The 22,903-nt window shown below is 40.4% G+C and overlaps 2 protein-coding genes across 6 annotated transcripts; both read right to left on the bottom strand.

The window, feature by feature from the left end:
• Positions 1 to 195: 195 nt before the first annotated feature.
• Positions 196 to 12,197, bottom strand: arhgap22a (Rho GTPase activating protein 22a). 5 transcript variants are annotated; one of them, XM_080868288.1, is made up of 11 exons: positions 12,045 to 12,197; positions 6,888 to 7,084; positions 6,128 to 6,215; positions 4,645 to 4,719; positions 3,026 to 3,154; positions 2,676 to 2,886; positions 2,445 to 2,577; positions 2,292 to 2,365; positions 1,826 to 1,947; positions 707 to 1,694; positions 196 to 583 (listed from the first exon to the last, which is right to left on the bottom strand). In XM_080868288.1, exons 1-11 carry the CDS (start codon positions 12,175 to 12,177, stop codon positions 364 to 366), a joined length of 2,370 nt encoding a protein of 789 aa, XP_080724414.1. In that variant the 5' UTR covers positions 12,178 to 12,197; the 3' UTR covers positions 196 to 363. The 5 variants fall into 5 exon arrangements, with proteins under 5 accessions (XP_080724414.1, XP_080724415.1, XP_080724416.1 ...); XM_080868289.1 differs by lacking the exon at positions 4,645 to 4,719 and having other exon boundaries at positions 12,045 to 12,187; XM_080868290.1 differs by lacking the exon at positions 4,645 to 4,719 and having other exon boundaries at positions 3,026 to 3,151; positions 12,045 to 12,187.
• A 1,057-nt stretch (positions 12,198 to 13,254) lies between these two features.
• LOC308387914 (uncharacterized protein) lies at positions 13,255 to 20,841 on the bottom strand. Its single transcript, XM_080868293.1, has 10 exons — positions 20,546 to 20,841; positions 19,851 to 19,986; positions 19,654 to 19,764; positions 18,478 to 18,610; positions 17,703 to 17,881; positions 17,452 to 17,525; positions 17,109 to 17,271; positions 16,948 to 17,030; positions 15,428 to 15,618; positions 13,255 to 14,238 (listed from the first exon to the last, which is right to left on the bottom strand). The coding sequence occupies exons 1-10, from the start codon at positions 20,664 to 20,666 to the stop codon at positions 13,750 to 13,752; spliced, it is 1,680 nt and encodes a 559-aa protein (XP_080724419.1). The 5' UTR covers positions 20,667 to 20,841; the 3' UTR covers positions 13,255 to 13,749.
• Positions 20,842 to 22,903: the final 2,062 nt, after the last annotated feature.

The following is a 22,903-nucleotide window of genomic DNA, read 5'->3' as shown; positions in this document are numbered from 1 at the left end:
CTTTTACTAAAAGCTTACCTTTCTTTCTAGAATATCAGCATCAACAATAACGTATCTATGTATTATGTACCTCATAATTTTTAGTAAGGCTTTTTCTGGTTTCTTACAAGGAAATTTCAATTGCTAATTAAATGACCTATGGTATATAACAGCAAGGAATGACAAATAAGAGGTGCTTGGTCCAGAGGAGTTCTTGTTTGGCACTGGCACTGGTCAGTGTAGGCACAAGAGAGCTGTACTAAAAGATGGCAATTAGTACTGCGCTAGAGGTATTTGGTCTTCAAAGCTTTGGGGCTGGTTGGGCGTCCCAGTAACTGAGCTCCTCCTCCACTGATGGACCAGATGAAGGCAGGCTGGTCTGGTCTATTTGGTCCGTGTTGCTCCTGTAGTTAGATCTCCGAGGGTTTTGAAGAATTCCTCCATCTCTTGCTGAAGGAGAATGTTGCGATTTTCTGCATCTTGATGAGCCCGCTCTGAGTTCCTGAGTCGGATCTCCAGCATGTGAAACTTCTTCTTCTCCTGGTCTAGCTCCTCCTCGAGGCGGTTTATCTGGGACTGGTAGTTGGAACAGGACTCTTCCAACCTCAAATGAAATAAATATAATTAATAATAAATATTACATGTATGAATAATAATGAATAAATAAATAATACATTTTGATTTTGAATGGCTATTCTAAACAGAATGACAAATGACTCATTCGTACTTGCGGATACGGACTTCATAGCTCGCCCTCTGTTTCTTCAGTTCCTGCTTGAGCTGGGCCACCTTGCTTGTGGCATCTTCATTTGTTTCTGCAAGATCATCATCTTCATTGCAGCTTGGACTGTGATCCAAAGTATTTGCACAGTCCTTCAACTGTGTGGGCCTCTCTTGACTCGGTTCTAATTTTGTTGCTTTATCACTCCCTTCTGGCTCAGACAATGAAATTTCGTAAGACGTCCAGATGGACGAAGTGTCAGCAGGTAGACTTAGACTGGAGGGGGCCACGTTGTCATAAGCAGACAGTCTGTGGGATTGGTGGAGAGCTCTGTGAGACAGGGATGTTCGAGAAGAATCTTCATCAGAGTCTCTGTGAGAGTCTTTAAGAGTAGTTTCTTTAAGGGAGAGGGTTGAATCCTTTAGCGATACAGTTGAGTCTTTTAGTCTCTCCCCAGATGAGGTGGTACGTCTGTGTGCTCGGAGGGATGACAGACCATTCATTAACCAGTTGCTCCCCCCGGCAGCCGACACGTCCCCTGCAGATCCCCCTATTTTCCCTCTTGGCCCACCTGAGGTTGCACTGCCCTTGAAGGTGGATCTCCAGGAAGGCAATGCTTTAGCCTGTTTGCTAGGGCTAACAGCTGCATCGCTTCCAACTTTTCCTTCAGTCTTGATGTCTTCCTCTGTCTTGCTTTTGCTCTTCCCTTCAGTCTGACTTTCCTCACCCTTGTCCAGTGTAACAGGGCTCACTGCTGTTACTTTAATGTCTGTAGAAGAAGTGGAAGGTTGGGCTTTTTCATTAGGCATTTTGGAGCTTGTCCCTGAGGGATGTGGGTGGTCAGGGTCTTCTTGTGAAAGCCATTCCACCTTGCACCTTTGGCTCTCCTGGCGCTGTATGGGAACTTTAATCTCTGTTTCTGGCTCCTCACGTTGGTAAAGTCGTGAGTGTTCACTAATCAGCACAGTCATTAGGTGCTGCACCTGCGTACTTCCTGTTTAGAATGGCAAACAAAAATACAACAAATTTCTCAAGTTATCTTGAAACTTTGTACACACTGATTGAAATTCATGCTTTTATTCACAAATTTGCATTAAATTAGCAAAGATCGATGTGCTCTCTAACCCTCCATCATGGTGACTGGATCCTCCACTCTGGGCCGAAGGATATTAGGTCCAAACACAGTGGCCAGGTTCTGAACACTCATCTTATTCTCATTGGAGTGAGACTGCACCTCATCCAGAAACCTGAACAGACACAACCAAAAGCAAAACTTATTTTCATATAATCATCAGTGCTAAGCTTTGCTAAAGCTGGCTTTAAAAAATAATCAGGTCGGATGATTGAGAGGTCTCATTGTGACTGGTGCGTGGGATTTTTTTTCCATAATGTAAGGAGTTAGAGAAGATATGCAATTATGCACAGTGATGTCACTTCCCCTGATGAAGACAATGTGGGTGTAATGAATGTCTCTGGTTTGATAAGCTGACAAATCATCAGTTGTGAAGCCGTGAAGGCAGAATAATGAGTCCCATCACAATGACATCAGCACTGATATATATATATAGGTGACAAGATACACTTTACGTACTTGCAGATGTACTCAAGGAGGTTGTAGTTGACCTGAGGAAGTGATTTCACCTGTTTGCCGAGCTCTGTAATACCCTTGGAAAAAAGTAGATGTTTATTGCTAAGAACAGATTTTGAAATGTACCAGTAAAGTCTTAAGTAGACAATTCAATACCATTTCTTTATCCTTGGTAAGAAGCTGAGCGCAAGAGAGAAACTGTGTGTATTTGGAGAATGGGATTATAGGCTCTGGCAGCTCTCGTATGTACAGCTTTAACAGTGATGCCACTGTGTGGACGTCTGTGGAACTGAAAGAGAAAAGGACTGCACAATATAGAGTACTATTCCATACAGATAATGGCTTAGCATACTGTTGTGGATAAAATTCCCCCTCCCACTGCCTCACCTGTCAAACACTGGCTTCTCACCGCGGTCAAAGGCATCCTGCAGTTCTCTAACATGATTGGTCTGTCCGGGGGCCCTGAAAAGGCCTTCCTCCTTGAGTCCATTTTCACGGATGAAGCATACACACTGCTCAACCAGCACAGGGACTAGTCTCTGAGGGCCACATTGGGATTCATACAACATTGTCTCCTCTAGGTGCTGCCCAAAGACACCTTCAGTCACAAAACCAAGAAATTCATGTGACTAATAGCTCAAAAATTTTCTTATGCAAACCCCGTATCCCTTTTTTAAGGCATGCAGACCCTTCTGTGTTCATGTGTGTCTATATAAGGACATTTTAAAGACTCAAACCTCCACCAAGTGGAGCCCATATAGCTCTACGTATGGCTCTGACCCATTCTTCCATGTCGCTCTGGGAGCTGGCCATCAGCAGGAATGATTCATGGCTTATACCAGTTCGATCCTTTTCTCCAGCCCCTGCTGAAAAGAAAGCCATGCTTCAATTTTGTCTTGGTCCCTATAGAATAATGACTAGCACATTTCAAATTCACTATTAATCATATGGAATCAAACACAAAACAGATAGCACCTCTGCAAATTAGATTGCAAGTGACTTTGCAGAATTACTTTGTTTACAGATCCAGCTGCTAACATCAATATCAGTATTCTCAATAACCTCATTAGCTCAAGCGCCCCTGTAAAGTACAAAGACACAATCATGCAGCTCTGCCTTTTCTTCCTCTGGGTGAACACAGCTTGATGCCACCCCGGATGACATTTCAGTTTGACATTTAGTTCATTTCAGCACAGCTTTGATTACCCTATGTGGAATTCTCTCCCGTTGTACCCCTTTGCCTTTGAAGAGGTGGAAATACTCAGCAGAGATAAAAGCATAAAACTTAACTCACATATTTTAGAAAAAGCAATACAAAACACAGGATTTGAAAAGTGGGTTTAGCAAGGATTGCACATGGCTCATTGTGGAGAATACATATTAGTACCCGCATTCATTGCTAAGTCCTGCACTGTGGTGCATAGTGTGTTGTGTGTGAGAGACAAACAACCCAGAAAGAGAAGGCTTCCCATGGGACACCAGCAACTGCAGCATGCTTTTCACTCTTTTCTCTCTCTGTCCTGGACCTTTCCTCACATGTGTTTTCACACTGTTTTTTTCAACTAGACAGTCTTTTCCTACAAGGTCACATGAGACTGAGGGCAGTGTATTTGCACATAATAAACCATTTATTACAAACTCTACATTTTTATTGCCAGCCATTTTCCTAAAATAAATGTGTTTTATATATTTCTGGAACAGCTTCCTAAATTGAATGTATGAGGGAAAAAAATCCACTTATATTCCAATGGAAATTTGATATTCATGCTTCTGTAAAAAGAAATGAAACAGCTGATTTTATGTAAGGTGGTAAATAAACAAAAGTAAAGTACTCCATAAAAAAATTAAAGTACATTTGGATATTAATATTCAAATCCATTGAGCAGCAGGAAGGTGTTCATGGTAAAAAGAAAGTACACCCCCTTTTAAATTGGGATTTTATGCATCTAGATATGATAAAAAAGAATCTGCATGTCTTAAAATTATGTAAATACAACCTCAGATGAACTACAAAACTGTGTTGTTATTTATTTAACACGTGCTAAGCCATAATGCAGAGGCAGTGTGTCAAAAATTAAGTGCACCCTTACTACTTTGATAGGAATTAAGGAGGTAAGTAAGAGCCAGGTACTGCTGATCAAATGTATTTAATTTCCTGATCATCAGACAGTGATCATCTAGAAAGTAGATGTTTGGCAGTTTGCTTCTGTGGAGGATTCAGATATTAACCAACACAATGCCTAGGAGGAAATATGTCACTAATGATCTTAGAGATGCAATTGTTGATTTTCAAACAATTTGAAGTCTATTATTTTACAGTTAGAAAGATTATTCCGAAGGGGAAAACGTTTAAGACCTTTGCCAGCCTTCCCCAGAAGTCGAAGTCCCAGTAAATTCACCCAATGGTCGGACCATGAAATACTCAGAGAAACTGAAAACAAACAAACAAAAACCTTAAGAGATAAGACTCTACAGGCCTCAGTTAGCATGTTAACAGTTAAAGTTCATGACAGTAGAATGACCTGTCCGAACAGTTGCCAATAAAAAGCATCTTATTTCCAAAAAGAGCATTGCAGCTTGACTTAGGAGGGTTAAAAACCTTCTTTGGACAGACAAAATCAAACACAGCATTTTAGCACAAACTGTCAAGCCCAGTGGTGGATTGTGATTTGGGCTTATTTTGCAGCCAGAGGACCTGAGGTCAAATGTGAGGTCATCAATCTGAAAGATAAAGCTTAGATGAAGCAGCAAATCTACAAGAAAATGGTTGAAAATAAAAAGAATCAAAGTGTGAAATGTCCCAGTCAAGGTCGAGACCTCAACCATGAAATACTGTGGAGGGATCTCAAGCATGCTGTGGACAAATGAATGCCCACAAACCTCGATGAGCTGAAGCAATGTTGTAAAGAAGAGTGGGACACAATTCTTTGACAATAATTTAGGACACTGATAAAATCATACAAGAAATAATAACGTGAAGTTATTATTGCTAAAAGTGGTTTTACAAGATCATGTCAATGTGAATCACATAGTTTTTATACACTGCTTTGGCATTTTGGATTCATTTTGGTTAAAGAAATAATCATGTAATATGTATGTGTTGTTGTTGTTCACTTCAGGTTGTATTGAAATGGTTTTAGACCTCGTTAAGGATCAGATTATTATTATTTTTATCACATCGTGATATATGAAGCCTTAGAATTAGCAAAGTAAAAACTGTAATATCTACATAGAGTACAGTGGCTCAAACATACACCTAGTGAATGCATTTAGCATTATCAGTATCAAAAGTAAAAGTGCTCACTGTGTACGAAAATGGCCCCAGTCCGGGATACATTATATTCTAATTACATTAATTATTAATGCATGCATTACTGGAGGATCTTGCTTTTACGTTTAGTTGCAGTGGGGCACATTTATTTACAGCTGGGTACTTTTATCTGTTAGAATTCATTGCACTTTAAGCTCATTGTAAGCATGATTTATGTATATCTATATATAGTGACATTTTGAACAATGACATCAGGGAGGCATCTTAATATCCTAAAATCATTCTTCACTGTGACCATCTAAAACTACCAGATGGTACAAGAGATACTTGGATCAGCACAGGTTAAACAGAGGTTTGCTGCATGTATAGTCTGATCACAATTTTAAGCAACACAGAGAAAAGTACCGCTAGGTAAAACATAAAGTTTGACTTAAAAATCTAAAGGGAGCCAAGTGCGAAGTTTTCTATTTGGCACTCAGTGCTAAACAGATTGTTCAGCATCTCTTGAACAAGGCTTATTTACTTACTTGTTTCCTTATATAACAGAACTGTCACTATGCCAACTCACCTGGAACTATTTCAAAAAGGTGGCGGCCAGGCTCGTCCTGATTGGCAGGCACCTCATTGACCTGACTACCCTGTAGAGGAATACAACCCTGCCGGAGAAAGGCGAGGAAGGTGTGAGATATCAGAGGTTCTGGACAAGGGCGTGTAGTGAATGTTAAATATTATGGAGCGCTGAGTACACGGGACTCTGGGCAATTGTCCAACAGAGGGAGGCAATGATGATGGAGGGAGGAATGACTCAGGGAAACATCTCTTCATCTACTTATCCTACTGGTGCTTCCTGATATACTAGCATTTTTGATCCTTTCAGCACAGATAGGGTCAAAGGTCAAAAGCTAAGTGCTTCAGACACAACCACAGGGTAGGTAGTTACCACATAATCAGTGTATGTGTCAGGGCAGTAACAACACGCTATGGCTTTAATGGAGACTGTGGGGAGGTCTTAATGGAGCTGATTTTCTGTGTTAAAGATAATGATATTTACCCAGCCATAGCTCGACACCAAGTATTTCATTTAGCAAACAGTTTTTAAAAAAAAAACACACGGTCACTTTTATTTCACTTGGCTATTTAAGAGAATGGAAAACACATTTGGTTTTATTTTAGTTGAAAAACACAGTCGAGTGATCAGTTTTGGGTTCTAAATACTAATCGGATCAGTTCAAGAAGTTGGCTCAGATGTTTCAGGGGGAATACGATGGAATATAACAGAGCAGCCTTGCAACAGGTGTCAATATCTCATATGTGCTATTTTGCAATACCTGTGCTTTGCTTTCATCCTGATCCTTGTAGAAATACAGAGCTTCGGTCCTCAGGACAAACCAGCGCAGCTGCCAGTTTTTCATGATACTCCGCTGTCTCTTGAGCCAGCCCGCCTTCAGCGCTTTCTCATGATCCAGAGGAGAACAGGGCCTGGAAACCCTTGTCAACTCTCCGAGAACCATGCTTTTGGACCGCGCTGCATGGGTACACACATTGAGATCAGAAAAAGAGTGACAGAGACAGTATTCCACAAAGACACGGGATAAGTAATTTTCTAAATCTTTCTTTGTAGTCTCCCTCGGGTACCGCTAAGCCCACAGCATGGGCCATGCATCAAGATTTCATCTGAATTCAGCCTACAAAGGGAATGCCTCCATTTCACTGCAAAGCCATCTTGTTTTAAGAAACCCGTCTATTTCTGTACATGTTTTAATTTGTTTCAGATATTAACAAGGGCATCCATTATTTCCAGTCTCATTGCTATACATAGACAGGTTTTGCTTTGGATCAGACTGTGCTTTGACTGCTACAGCCGGAATTAAAATATGGATTATATATTAGCATCTGTATGCCAAAGGAATGGAGCAAAAACTGTGACAGTAGAGCGATCCCTGGGGAGTCAACCAGCAAGAGAAAAGAGAGAGATAAACACAAGGCACAGGCAGAGGGGAGAAGAGAGAAATCAATGGCATCTTTTTTCCTTGTTAATTGCATTTTGCTTTCTGCTGAGGACAGCAGGGAAGGTATCTTTAAGGGCCTGGACAGAGATCTCTCTTTCCTTTCCCTCTCCTGTTTCTTCTCTTCATCTCTCTCTTCCTCTCCCTCCCTCTCTCTTTCTCTCGCTCTGTTATCAGCTCTCTGTCTGGACTCCTCATTTCTATTTCTCCCCTTGCTGGACATCCTTCCTTTGCAGAGTCATGATTGCTGAGAAGGAAGAAGAATGACTGTGTGAAGCAGTCATTTCCAAAATGACAGCTGAAGCAGGCTCATCAAGGTTTATAAATACAGCAGATATAATGTAACCGTGTCTCATACTTCTATATAAAAACAAAACAAAACAAAACACATAGAAAGTAAAGCTTAAAAATTGTATTACTGAAGTAAAGTACAGCATCTTCAGCAGTATTTGAGTGAATGTAAGCCTTGAACAGAACTATAGTCATACGTTCTGGTGCAAACATGACAGCTATACATCCGCCCACCGTAGTATCAAAAGTAAAAGGGCTCACGCTGGTTAAGATTATTAATGGTGCATTACTGTAGCGTTTTGCTGTTTGGTTTCATGTTTGGTTGCAGTGAAGCTGACTGAAACTATTTTATTCACCACTGAGTAGTTTGCAATTTAAGCCGATTGTAAGTGTTGTAAAGGTATATATAAACAGTTTAATCTAAAGTAACAAGGTCTCACTGTGGTGGTAGCAACAGTAGTGGTATTTGAATATATTCTATGAGGTTTTACCTTGTGGATAGCTGCTCCAACCTTTAAATGATTGAAATGTAAATTATTTATGTATTATTGAAATAATTCAGTTATTAATATAAAATGTATTATATGTCATTACCATTTGAATGAGATAAGGGTGCAATAATACATTTATTAGTGATGATGATAAACACAGCTCAGTTCACAATGGTTTTCCTCTCAATTTTGAATCTATGGTATCTCAAAAGGACCACATAATATTTGCTAAAGCCCTTATGTTATCCACTCAAATGTTTCAGTAATCATCCAACTATACAGATAATAGAGAAGCTTCATCTACATCATTCACAGTTTTGTAAATGTCTTCCAGCATAACAGAGTAGGATCCAGACCCAGCTCTGAGATGCTGTTTGAATTTGCCCTAAAAGATGCTGCATAAAAGGGTCAGTGGAGAGCAGAGCTGGGAATCTAATCAAAGGAGGATACCATTACAGCAAATGAGAGATGGCAAGCGCACAAGACATGGCAAGCAACTACAGCTACTGCACTCTCTGACTGTATTCGTGAAGGAGAAAGAGGAGGCACTTCTCCACCCCATCATCTTTTATGATCCGATTTTTACGGCTGGTCTAGAACAAGTGATCAGCTGCCAGGGGGGAAACGAAGGAACATCTTCGCCTACAGACACAGAAAAATGAAGCTTCACGAAGAAGATGTATCGGAACAGCAATTTCAATAATAATCATTTTTTCCTCAAATTAAGGTGGCAGCTGTCACAACTGCCCGTGGCACCTGCAACAGTGTGCCAAACTGTGTGTTATCTAGCAACCGCTTGCTATGAAGAGCACAGGAAGTATTTATACACTGCATCATGATGATCTCGGTGGCAGGAGCTGTTCCTCTGATTTACAGCTTCCATATTAATCTTCACAATATCATGTGAGAGGAACATATATTTGGTGTCCCAACTTCTGTGGTCACAAATGGATTTTACCCAGCATTAGAGGAACTATGTTTGAGAGTCAGCTGTTGGGATTTACAGGGGCAGAGAGTCACGCATTCCTCCCAATTGGATCTCTGTCACCTGCCAAAAACCCACAGCCGAATAGCTGGGGGAAACCTTGAACAGAGATACAGTCATGTGTTCAGGTGCACACGTCAGAATACAAGTGATTTTGAGACCGATAATTATCTTCCCAGCACCGATGCTTACTACAACGTGCCTCATCTCCATCAGAATTAAATCTTCTAGGAATAAGGGTAGTGTAATCACCTGAGGAAGACATGTCGGATTACATCACCCTATAGTAGAGCCTGTTAACACTCAGTGAGCTCTCCACAGAACAGCTGAAGCCACTACACTCAGGATCATGCAAGAAAATGAATCAAATTGCTAGTAAAATGCTCACTAGGATGCAAGGACACACTGCTCTGCATGTCATTATCAGTGAAAGCACTAATGACAATATTGATGATAGACAATGAAAAAGACAGCAGACTAAGCTCTGCAGCAGCAGCAAGTTAAATAAAAAAGGAAAAGAAAAAAGAAGCAGAAAGCAGCAAGAAAGGAAGGCAAGACAGAAAAATGAAGCCAGGATGAAGGATGGAGGAAAGGGAGGAGGGACTGTGCTTACCCCGGCGTGCCTGTTTTATCTTGGGGCTCAGCATGGTTACCGTTGCTATACTGCTCCTTCTCACAGAGACATGACCGCATCCCTCTGTTCACACACTATTCCTCACATACACGCTCTACCGGCTCCTCTCGCTGTTGCCTCGCCCTGTTACTCCTCATCCTCTTCGAGCATCTCTCTCCCTGGCTCACAGTCTTGCACTCTGTCTGATTTTACACTCACACACACATACACACACACTTAACCTCACACTCTCCTCTGGATCCCCTCTTTCCTTTACGTCTGACTCCCCCTCTCTGTCCCACTGGCCCAGTACGCTGTTGTTCCTTACATACCTAGAGCCCTGCCTACTCTCTCCCTCTCTTTCTCTTTGGTCTGTCTCTTTATCAGTCACTCTGCCTTCTGCTGCACACTCTCAGTATCAATTTCTCACCATCTATACATACGTCTGGCTTGGTGTCCTCTGTCTTGTCATCCTTTTCTGTGTTTTTAGCTTCGCTATTGCTCCACAGTCTTCACAATCCCCACAGCTGGTTGTGGAGATTTGATTATGGGCTCATGTGAACCCTGATGTACAACCTCAGATCAATATATTTGATTCCACTGACATCAGTCTCACCACTAAGTGTTATGATGCAGTGCAAGTAGATGTGACACCGCGATGTCGACGTATAGCTGTAAATCTCAGAAGTTTTGCTGATATCTTTAAATGGAATTAAATACATTCAACCCCTGTGACAAGCAGGCATTTAGAAATGTAACATTTATTCAGCTGTTTTAAGACTTTAGAATAGACATATAAAAAAACTGCAATGTATGTGAAAATGTCTGGATATCCTTCTAGTTCTAAATTCATCAACATCAACTTTTTTTCCTAAGGACATCTTCAGAACTTCACGATTTTTCTATTTCTTCAGACCTGAAGAAGCACCTACCGCTGACTCCCCTGAGGTCCTGAGTCAGCCGAGCACCTGGTGAGGATCTAAAAATGAAGCTTATTGATGCACAACAATCAGAGACAAGTTATAAAAAGGTTTCAATTTCCTCTGTCTGAAAATGTCATTAAAAATGTCACTTAGAGGAAGTCAAGACAAGAACTAGAAAGCCATTAATAACCTTTAGAAAAAACTGTCTGCTTGGGAGGAGAGATGGTGCATCATCCACAGCCACAAGTCAGTGTATGAAGTTTGTAAGGCAACATCTTGATCTGACAGCTATTATCAGATAAAGTAAAATTAAGTCACAATCACTCGGACTTTGGAGAAAAGTCCATTAGACTTTTCTAAAGCATTAGAGCAGTGGATCCACATAAAGTGGAAAACACTGAAATCCACTTAGAAAGCTTTTCCCCTGTCAGGAGATTAAACTGAGGCCAATCTTGCTGGGAGGCAACATCCCCATCCACTGGACCGCCCTAACATTAACATTTTAAAAGAATGTCTTTTTAAATCTCTGTGTTTTTTGTGTGTTTTTTTAAAGTATGTAAGCTTTGACCATATAATCCATCGCAGACATTTGGCAGAACAGATTTTGGGTGGACATATGTTCAAATCAAACAAAACTGTATTGTAAACACTCATATTAAGTATCCTGTTTCACTCAGGGTGAGATTTACAGTCGGACAGTAAATGCCAAACTACCTCAATCACTCAGTAATTTGTGTGGTAAAAACCAAAAGTCTCGAGGGTGTGATGTTCTTGTTCCTGTTCAGCTTGTTCTAAGGTTGTAGTCTGTTTAAAAGCCTCCAAATCATGAAATCAAGAGGGTGGATGAGACCAATATACATTACAGAGACGCTGTAAGAAGAAAGAGCTGACTGAGATTTCTGTAACAGTCCGTTATTTACAAATGACACCAAACGTTAGGACTTTATGAAGGAGAAGCATTTGTAATAACATAACTTTGGCCATAGAAACAGCTTAAACTCTCACAGGCAGTACAAGGATCACACAGATGGATACAGAAACACTGATGAAAAAGACAAAACAAAATTACTACTTAACTTCATTTGAGAGCTCAGATGAAGTTAAGCTTAAAATAAATAATCAGCTTGTATTATATGGTGACATTCAACACAAAACAAGTTAAAAACTGAGCTTTACCTGCTAGTTCCTTTGCTTTGTCACTGATATATGGAGTCCTGTTAGGATTCATGGCATTGAACTTGTGTGCACCGTAGGTATCCTTCTCCACCGGGGCCATCTCTAGAGCCATAACACAAGCAAGCAAGCACATTCAGGCTCTAAACAATGACAATACTGAAGTCTCAGTCCTCTGCTTAATAGCCAATCTCCAAGAAACAAATCAAATGACATTCACATGCTCACAGAAAAGGGACCACTATAGTTGCTATCAGTAACGCCTCTGACTTGTCTCTCAGGAATGCTGATGTGAACAGACGGTGATAGAGGGAAGGAAATAGAGACTGTCATGCGAGCATTACTTGCCATGTCGTCTTGGATGGATAGACCGGACGACTCTCTCTCTCTGGAGCCAGACTCTCCGTGCAGCGAAAAAAAAAAAAGTCACACTGTCTGAGGCATCTGCAGTGATAGGTACTGCTTTATAGGGAAATAACACACAGCTGTGGGGTTCTCCCACTGTCCTTGTCCTCATTTTTAGTCTGTCTCTCACTCAGGAAGTGAGCTGGCCCGATGAAGAAGTGAAAACTGCTGACTTGTGTACAAAAATAATATTAGTTTCTCCTTTAAATGGCATCACTGTACTGCTCGTATCACTAACAAGACAGCAAAATAAAGCGCTGTAAATGGTTTTCCAATATGTAAATCAAGGGGGTGATGTCAGGTCAGAAAATTGTGTGAAACATATTTTCTTACAGCATAAAAATATCGTCAGTATAAATAAAATAAATCGGGATATCAAGTGGCAACCAGCTGGAGATGAAATCAAGACAAGAGAATACAGAAGGTTAAAAAGCCTTTATGTGATCAACTTGATCACTCCATATGTACAAGCGGCAGTACAGCAGACACTGAATTATGTCACACGACATGGCCACTCACACAGACCAGACACACCAGCCTCTGGGGTGTGTGGAATATCATCTATAATCTAGAAATACAGTCCTGAGGGACACATAGGAAATGAGTGTGTGTAATTGAAGGCATGAAAAAAGCATATCCCATTAATGAGAGCAGAGGAAGTGTCATGGCACAAATGACTCGGAGCAGGTTAGAGAGGTAACGACATTAGGTTGGGAAGAAAGTCTTTTGGGTCGTCTGTTGTTAACCATTATCTCCAGCTAATCACTGGACTTGCTAATTTTATGAAAACACAGTAAACTTTGATCAGTTGTATGTTTTACAGTTTTACAAAAGTTTATTTAGAGCAGCAATAAAGAATGACATTTAAAAATGATTACTGGGATACAAAAACGAGTATAAACACAGGCTTTCATGTAGACGCTCGCTGCTAAAACACAGTGTCAAAAATATTGAGTACTTTACACAAACAATATAAAACAACGAGAAAATAAAAACACTGTTTCTTAAAGTATGAGTTTTCAGTGAGGTCTCTAAAAACTAGGCGAATGTCTACATTTGTGGTAGATACCCTGCAAGTCACTTTGTGAACTATTGTCCTGGCAAATCTACTCTATAGCCTATTTAATATCAAAATATATTAGATATACTAAAATCAAGTACCAGATATGGCATTAAAGTTACTGAATCTAAAAAGGACATTATCACAAACCACCTTACACAGAGGAACTAAGAGTGAGTATTTGTACTTGAGCAATACTGGAAATGTTTTCAAATAAGCTGCACAAAGGTCAGAGTGACAGTTTTAAATGTCTATGGCAGTTTTGTCCTCTCTGGCTTGTCTGCTGCCCACCCGTCTCCGACCCTCCATCAGAAATGACAGCACTATCACCCAGCGCTGTGCTAGTGACCGCTGTCGTGCAGCGCTTTCGCATTGTTTAAAGTAGGTGGTTGTTCCAGTGGCGACAGCATCAAACTGCTCAGTTAGAAGCCACACCTCCCAGATGAGTGTCAGTCCATTCATGATCATCATTACAACAACCCAGAAATCCTCACCTAACAATGTGAGCCACAATGAGAAGCTGTGGCTGCCTCCAGGCATCTTGCTGTACAGGTAACTTATTCCCGTGGCAACAAAAAGAAGGTGGGCAGCCACCATGGAGAGGATGAAGACCAGGAACAGGCGGTGGTTACCTCGGCCAATGCACCGGTTGAGGAAAAGGCAGTGATGGTCGTAGTCTTTAATGCACATTTCACACAGCTTGCAGTGTTTAGTGTAGTCAGGCTGAAAGAGCTGTGATGAAGACAGGAGAAGGTCATCAAAATATTAGAAAGAAGTAATGCATTTTTATGTATAGACTTTACCAAAAAAAATGGACAGGGCTTTAAACCTGCATTCTTTCTAATGACCCACATAAGGCCACTCAAAAAAATGTGTCTGCTTGGTAATATTCAACTAATTTACATTTTTCATCCCAGAAAAAAAATGTATATGTGTGACACAAGCTGTACGGAAGAAGGATGAGAATGAAGATGACAGATTAATTTCAAAGCAAGAACTTTGATTCAGCGAGCTAAATTTTATAATCTGGAAATTTAAATCTTGCATATAAAGTTCTATTTCATTTAATAGTTTTTAATCAGATATTGGCTCTTTACATGATGTGTTACTGAGGGGCTCAATAGAGCTGTGGTTACAGATTTGCCTAACAAGCAAAACATCCGCGGCTTGATCCCGGGAGGAGACACAAAGCCATTTTTGATTCCATCAAGAAGAGCATCTGGCATAGAAATCAAACATGTGGAGCTACCTGCTGTGGTGATATTTGTTAAAAAGGGAGCAGACGAAAATAGGCAAAAAAAACTGAAGTATACTAATACTACTACTACTAGTCAGTTTAGTCTTTCTAAACTAGATAGCTTCAGTACTGTGGTGAAGTTTACATCAATTTATGCTGTTGTAAGGAGACATCCAGAGCAGATGGTGATGATGCTGATTAAATTCACTTACTAAATTCTACCTTTTATACTAGCTTTAGGCTGTCTGAATCTGGAATCTATGTGCTAATGTATCTTGTTCAATTTTTTCTTTTTGCTAAATCCACAGGAAACAGTGAATACTTGAGTAGCAGTACATGTCACAGCCTGTAGACAAAGAAAAATATATCAGATCTCACAAATCAAGTCATTATGTGACTTATTACCAAGTGATTCTTTTCCTCTCACCTCACTGCAACATCAGATCTTAGGGTTCCCCCACCTACCAAATCCCTGCATATATTACCTGGCAGCTCTGATATCTGTGGTCTTAACACACGTGCGTGAAGACCTTTTCTAATGTGAGGGGAGTTACAATTAGCAGAAAGGCTATGCATAAATTTCAAGATCTAAACAGAAAGAGTGATAATTAGAAAAATAACTACATACAATATAAAGTGTGGCATGTAAAACAAGTTACCAACATGCCCATATGAATGTCTCACCTCACAGTATGGACAGAACCTTTGTGGGCTCTGGTTCTTCTCCACCAGATCAGCGATACAAGAGAACCGAGGATCTGATTCTGCTCTGTCTAGTGTCCCAGGGTCTTGTGTCAGAACCTTACAGAATAACCCAAGGAGTATGGAAAAGTGGACCATCGACACCTGGGTTAAACTACTGGTTGGCCACACACATTCACAACATTAAGGATAAAAATTTCAATAGCACACTTTACATACATTTAAACAGACTCGGTAGAATACCAAATAAACTAGCTGCAGTTTACATCAGTGTTTGCTGGAATTCATATAAAATTGTAAAATGTATATATATGAAAATGTGAAAAATGTAACAGTCAGTAACCAAAGATTAGTGTAACCAATTCAAAATGGTAAATATGGTTAAATTTTCATCTTTTCCCTTTCCTGAGTTACACCATTTTTTTTTGTTTTCGAGTGGTTTATAATGTTGCAGTGAAGTTGAGTTTTGACTTCTTCTTCGCCACACCTGCCTCCATATCACCATATCCCTATCCTCTTTTCCTTCAACCCTCTGCATGTCCTTCTTCGCTCCATCTGTGAATCTCTCCCATGGTCTTCCTCGCTGCCCATATTTAGCATCCTTCACCCAGTGTATCCACTATCCCTCCATCTCAGCCTTGTATCTCTAACTTTGTCTCCAAACTGCTCATACTCTTTTCTAACCCTGTCCCTCCTGGTCACTTGCACCAAACTCTTAGCATCTTCATCTCCCCCACCTGTATTTTTGTCAGCGCCACCATCCACAAATAATACATCACAGCAGGTCTCACTACCATCTTGTAAACCTTCCCTATGACTCCATCTGTCACAAATAACCCTGTTCACTTTGATTACACCCAATGCTTTGGATGGTTGACCCCCAGGTACTTAAACTTTCACTACCTCTACTCCTCGCATCTTCACTGTTACACCTGCCTCCCTCTCATTCACACATGTATTCTGTCTTGCTTCTAATTACTTCCATTCCTCTTCTCTCCAGAGCACATCCACAGCTCTTCAGACTCCAGACTCACAATCACAATATCGTCTGCAAACATCGTCGTCCACGGAGACTGCTGCCTGACCTTATCTGTCAACCTGTTCATCACCAGTGCAAAGGAGAAGGGGCTCAAAGCTGATCCCTGATGTAATCCCACCTCCATCTTCAACCCATCTGTCACTCCTACCACACACCTCAACAATGCCTTGCTCACTATTGTCCTCACTCTCTCCAAGATTAGATTAAACAAAGGTCCCCTCTATCCTACATATCTCCATATGTGACTATTTGAATATAAAATGTAGTCACTTCATCATACAGTGGCATTCTATTTTGTCATAAATAGTGTATGATTCTGATGTGTTCATCCATGCAGTTGAACAATTGTGCTGAACTCCTCCAAGACTCACAGCTCAGCTAACGTAGGTGTGTGAAAAGCTGAATTATCAAGAAATATGTATGAGCAAAAGACCTAGTATATGCTAGCTTTTCAAAAGGATATTAGGCATCATTTTTCCATAGAAGCAGAGCAGAGAATGGATCAAACCAGCAATGAGGGTTCCCAAGTAGATCGGGTTAGGTAACCTAGAAAGAAGACATATGCTATGTGATATAATAGCAGTAAAGGATGATTATTTACATGCACTGCAATTTTTGCCAAACCTTTGGTATGTGGTCATGCGGTGGTATTGTGTGAAAATGCTTCTGGCAAGCCATGGGAAGAGCAAACCACAGATTAAACCCCCATAGCCTCCCAACATGGCTGCAATCAGCAGGATGGCAGCTCCACTCAGCGATGGAAAAAACAGTGTCCAGTAGTATAAAACTGTTAAGAAAGAAGAACACAAAACACCCTTTTACCTGTTTATAAGATCACATTCAGCATAAAACATCTAAAAAAAAAAATCCAATTTCAGAGTTGTAACATGAACTGTTTTGCAATTATTATCTTTGTGTTTTTATTGTAAAATAAATGAATAGAGCTCATATACAGATCCAAATGTACCATGAGACTCTCTGGGCTTGTGGTGTATTGGCTCATTAATGTACCGACTCAGTAGTTTGGTGAGTTGCTGATGTCTAGAGAAAAAATACAGCAGAGTAATAATCAGCATCATAATCCCAAGAGAAAGATCGAATCAGGAAAAGCAAACATACTGGATATTTCATAGGTACCAAAGGATGCTAGAATGAAATGCAGCATCCTTCTAGTTTTATGAGGGGGGTGTCACATATTTCTGGAAGCAGCAGATTCACCTAAATGTTTTGCCCTGTTTGCTGAGCTCCAGTGGTGTCAGGCCGCTATGATTCTTCTGATGGAGCATCCCGCACCCTGTTCTCTGCAGTAGTATCCAGCACACTTCCACTCCACCCCTCTCTGCTGCGACGTGAAGCGCTGTCGCACCCTGCTGGTCAACTGCATCCACAGCACACCTCTGAAACATATTTACAAATCCCAGAAAATGTACATAATTTAAGCCTTAGTTTACATTTTAAACAGTTTAAAAGTGGAAAAGTAAAAAGAAGAAAAAACAAATATTTGCAAAAAAAGTGAAAAAGATAAAAACACCAACAGAATGCCTATTATTTTCAGACGCATTAAAACAGGTACAGGCATTGGTGGAAATCACTGCTCAGGCTCTTGAAAACAGTCAGTGACTACACTTCAATGCTCCATCCCCAAAATGCAAGTTGAAACCATGCATTCATCATGCAAATATATACTCTGTGTGCTACATGCAACACACAGAGTGAGAGACAACCAGTCACACTATTTACATTATTAATAATCCATACTCTAAATGTTTGGGTTAAAGAAGCACAAAGATCAAAAGTTGACTAAAGCATAAAGTCACAGTACATTTTTGTATGATGACGTTCGTCATCCCGGCAGCTTTTACACAATATATATTTGACTCAACATTGTTATTAAAACTTTTAGATTGGGCATTATCTTGTGTATTACTGTGTAATAATACTGTTGCACAACTAAAGAGGGTGAAAGAGGCAGACAGTGAAAACTGTATCATACCTGGTCCTTGAGCAAATACCGAATAACTTCTGTGTTTCCTGTGGATGCAGCCAGGTGAAGGGGAGTCACCTGGTACATGTCTGTGTCTGTGAATCTAAACATTCCTGTCTCCCACAAATAGTGCACTGCAATGCTGGGAAAAACAACTAACAGTTAGTGCATGCATAATACAGTACTTTGCAAAAGTCACCCCACATTTCTTTATACTTTCCTTCCAAGAAGCCAGACTTTCTTCTCATTTTTATAAATGTCTTGAGCAATAGTTCTCCAGGTTTTCTGGAGGGTTTTTGTTTTTGTTTTAATTGAATTTTGGCTGCTTTTGCACTCATTTTCTGTTCAGGACATACAGGAATGTTCTGTCTGTTAACCCCCTTAACGCTGACCTGGACTAAAAATCAGTCCAATAGTTTTTTGGGTTTTTTTTGGAGTGATCAATGCAAATTTGGAAATGTTGGTTCTATCTATTTATGTTCAAATCAGTATACATACAGTGAGTGTCTACAGCCATCTGTAAAACTGGCAGAGGCTCTTTCATGGCATGGGACTGCATTTCAGCCAGTGGTGCTGGGAATCGTGTAAAAAATTATGAATGCAGAAAAGTACGGTAGGATTTTCATCCACCATGCAATACCATCTGGACAGTAACTGACTGTCAACAGCTTCTTTTGTCATTGTGACAATGATCCCAAACACCCTGCCAGTGTAGTAAAAGCATACCTGGATAGAAACACATATAGTAAAAGACTATCAGTGGACTGGGTTCACCAAAGCCCGGACCTTCTTATTAAAGCGGTGTGGAATTATTTTGACAGAAAATGGGAGCAAAGGCAGACAAGATTTAAGGAAGAGCTTTGAATGTCCTTCAAGAAGCCTGAAGAACAATTCCTGAAGTCATCTTAAAGAAATTCAGTTCAGGCTGTGTTGAAGAATAAAGGAGATATTAATGACTTTGAAACTTATTAGAACTGTATATCCTCTATGTCAACCTTATATACTGTATTTCTATTTCTATTTATGTTTATACATGTATCAATAGATCACTGCACCTATTTCCCATTCTTATAGCAAAATATAAAGAAATTAGGAGTGGTTCAGGGCTTTTGCATAGCACTGTATATATAACTGTGTAGTAGCCCATGGCAAAAACGACTGTGATACAATGTTTCATCCACTTACATGCTCCCCCCAGTGACCGCATGGTGCAGTGATGTTTTTCCCTGTAGGTCTATGAGACATAAATCGGCCCCATACTGCATCATTTGATGTATGATGTAGATGTTCCCTTGCCTGATAGTAGTACAAAGTGCACAAGCTCAAATCAAGCTCTCACCTTGAAAATCCAGGCTTTAACTAAATATGCAGCTGCTGCTCACCTGCAGGCAAAATGAAAAGCTGTCTGTCCTGCATCACATGTCAGGTTAGGACCAGCTCCTGCACTAAGGAAAAGGTCGACCAAGGCTCGGTTACCATGCAGAGCAGCATAGTGGAGTGGGGTAAAGCCACCCCAACCTGAATGATGAGAAACGCATTTACATTACACAATCAAGCTTGATGACACTGACCTTCAACTCTGACTTTGACTAACAATATGAGACTGGCATAAATGCATCGACTGTCAGCCTGTTGACGCTGAAAGCCCTCTCAAGTTTGGGGGTTGGAGTAGTTCAGCACAATGTGACTTTGTGCTGTGTTGTCACTGGATCTGTCCATCTCTTCATCACAGGATCTGTGCCAGACCATCTCACAGAAGAGCTGCAGCAGAGTTAGGTTTCTTTTTGGCATTGTGGCAAAATCAAACCAAGAGAGACCAGAAAATGATCAAATATACAATAACATCCGGTAAAACTATAGTTAACTCCCAAACACATTTGCACATTATTCCAAAGTTCTAAAGCCAGGCATGGCAAACAGCATAAAGTGGGTATAAACGTTCTCTTTCTAACTAATGTTTCAGCAGTTTTCTCGCAATAAAATGAGGAAATTGAGAAATCCCGTCGCGATAAGGTTGAATAATGACCTTTTAAAAAAGCCAGATCTGAAGTTTGCACTGTATCTCTTCCTAGCTTACCTTTTTGCTTGAGTATAGATCGGTTACTCTGAACGAAGTGTATACACTCTTCAATATTTCCTCTCTGTATACAATCAAATATGTCCCCACCGCTGACGGAGGACACGGGCATCGGATGCATTATGATGGGTACACGGAGGCCACCTTCTAGTGTTACCACCGACAGAAACTGCAAAGGAAGCAAAATCAACTCCTGGGAAGCGGCGCTACAACATCATAAGGTAAAGTGAGAAGGGATCTCATGTATCGCTACAAAGCAACCGACATCTTTCATTGTGTCAAACTGATTGAGGCAATCCACGCCCTGGACACCGCATTGGTTGCAAGGTGTCACGTGGCCGCGCTTTGCCCAAAGCACGTGGTCGCTATAAATAACATGACGCCTCCAAAGTAAGCAGTAGCGCTTAGTGATGGGATTTCCGGCTCTTTTTAGAGAGCCGGCTCTTTCGGTTCGGCTCACTAAAAAGAGCCGGCTCTTTCGGCTCCGAACCGGCTCTTCAGGTTGTTTTGTTGCTTTAATTAATTTATTATTAACAATAATATAAAATTATGCACAAAAGGAATTACTAACATAAAAACAAGTGGTTTTATTTATATATGTTTATATATAAATATATGCGGTGGCCCCTAGAGACAAAACACGTACAAACTCCAAAACACATTTCTAGCATGAACTGAACTTCCAAAGCAGAGCTACTAGATCACTTAAATTACACAATTGAAAGCATGTGTGTATTGTTTGTGTATTTATACACAGGCACTCATATATATATTCAAATAATTTAAAAAAAAGTTCATTTACCTGTTACTACGACACACCAAATCCGGTCGTTGGTACTTGCTGGCTTGTGTAGCCACAAGATAACAAAGGCTCAACACTGCGCCCAGCATCCTGGAGCACTTCTGTTGTCTTTTGTACGTGTTTTGAGTTTTTATGTGCTTCTGAGTTTTTACGTGCTTCAGAGTTTGTACGTGTTTTTACGTGTTTTGGAGTTTGTACGTGTTTTTACATGTTTTGGAGTTTGTACATGCTTCAGAGTTCGTACGTGATTTGAAGTTTGTATGTGCTTTGTCTCTAGGGGCCACCGTAAATATACTTTTATTTATTCACTCCACATAAAATGTAATAAATAAATCATATAATATAAAAATCAACTATTCACATTTCAAGTTTTAACTATTTAAATTTTCAGCTTTTTCCTTTCACAAATTTAAAGTGAAAAGAACACAAAACACTGCAAACCACAACACAATTAAATATAAATTATAATATGAAAACTAAAAGAACATGCACATTCTCTGTCATATGGACCTGCATGAATAAACTTTCTCAATCCTTTATCATCTGCAACCGAAAATAGTTGTGGATGATTACTATACCTTTCTAATGTTGTTGTCCCTGCCTCTCTTTCTCTCTCTCTGGCTCTGTTCCTGTGCTACTGAGTGTAACTACCGCCCCTCCCCCCTCTGCCCAGCGTAAAGCACAAGGCTCGCGTGCAGAGTGAAGCGGAAAAAAAGTGCGAGAGAGAGGCTGAGAGAAAAAAAAAAAAAAACCACGTGACGGCTCGCGATAAGGAGCCGGCTCGCGTCGTTCACGTCAAAGAGTCGGCTCTAAGAGCCATTTCGTTCGCGAACGACCCATCACTAGTAGCGCTGTGCTGTGCCGCGATACCAACTATTACTAATACCAGTACCAATACTTTAAAAACATAATGACAGCTTATGTGGGGGAAGCAGAATGTCGTTTTGAAAATAAAACATAGATGATCCTATTTCACGATTTCTTAAAAAATAAATAAAAATAACAGTCAAAGTAGCCATTCATTTTTCCTGACTCTTTGAATACCCCCCTTCCTAATTATCTCCCTTCATCTATTTTCTTGTGTTAATTTAGTCTTTCTCCATCTCTTCCTCACTTCTCCACAGATGGTGCATCAGGATCAGTTGTTGCTGGTACTACTGTTCATGGTGCAGCAGCCCAGATAGTTAACATGTTGGTTAATTTGACACATTGGGCTGCATTTCTTTTTCTTTTCTTTTCATTGTTTTATCTCAGCTTTCCATCTTTTACCCACTTCTTCCACACTGAACCTTTTCTACAAGCTGCATGAGCGTGCAGCAAAGGTAGAGGAGGGAATGGGCTGTAAGTGCTTGTATCCACTGGGTCGCTCTTCAGGCCGGCCCATCGGTCGAAAAGTGCATCGGGAAAATGCCCTGTATGCCAGAGTACCTGACTTAGAGGATAGAAACAACATATTGATCCGATCGCAATGCCAGTGTTGGTATCGATATTGTCGATATTTGGATGGCCCCGCCCACCTCTAGTAAACTGAAAGTGGCCTGGGGAACTTACCAGAA

Source organism: Rhamphochromis sp. 'chilingali' (assembly GCF_963969265.1).
Source record: "Rhamphochromis sp. 'chilingali' genome assembly, chromosome: 20".
NCBI classification, from domain to species: domain Eukaryota; kingdom Metazoa; phylum Chordata; class Actinopteri; order Cichliformes; family Cichlidae; genus Rhamphochromis; species Rhamphochromis sp. 'chilingali'.
The sequence above is the reverse complement of the archived record's forward strand: the minus strand, read 5'-3'. Positions and strand labels throughout refer to the sequence as shown.

Coding starts and splice junctions, on each gene's coding strand:
- arhgap22a (XM_080868288.1), bottom strand. CDS start 12,177: ATGTGCTTGCTTGCTTGTGTTATGGCTCTAGAGATGGCCCCGGTGGAG. Junction 3,155..4,644: donor TCTGGGGAAGGCTGGCAAAG/GTCTTAAACGTT, acceptor CTTTCTTTTCAG/CAGGGGCTGGAGAAAAGGAT. Junction 1,948..2,291: donor CTCCTTGAGTACATCTGCAA/GTACGTAAAGTG, acceptor GTGTCTGTTCAG/GTTTCTGGATGAGGTGCAGT.
- LOC308387914 (XM_080868293.1), bottom strand. CDS start 20,666: ATGCATCCGATGCCCGTGTCCTCCGTCAGCGGTGGGGACATATTTGAT. Junction 18,611..19,653: donor GCGGTCACTGGGGGGAGCAT/GTAAGTGGATGA, acceptor TGTTTTTCCCAG/CATTGCAGTGCACTATTTGT. Junction 17,031..17,108: donor CGCATGACCACATACCAAAG/GTTTGGCAAAAA, acceptor TCTTCTTTCTAG/GTTACCTAACCCGATCTACT.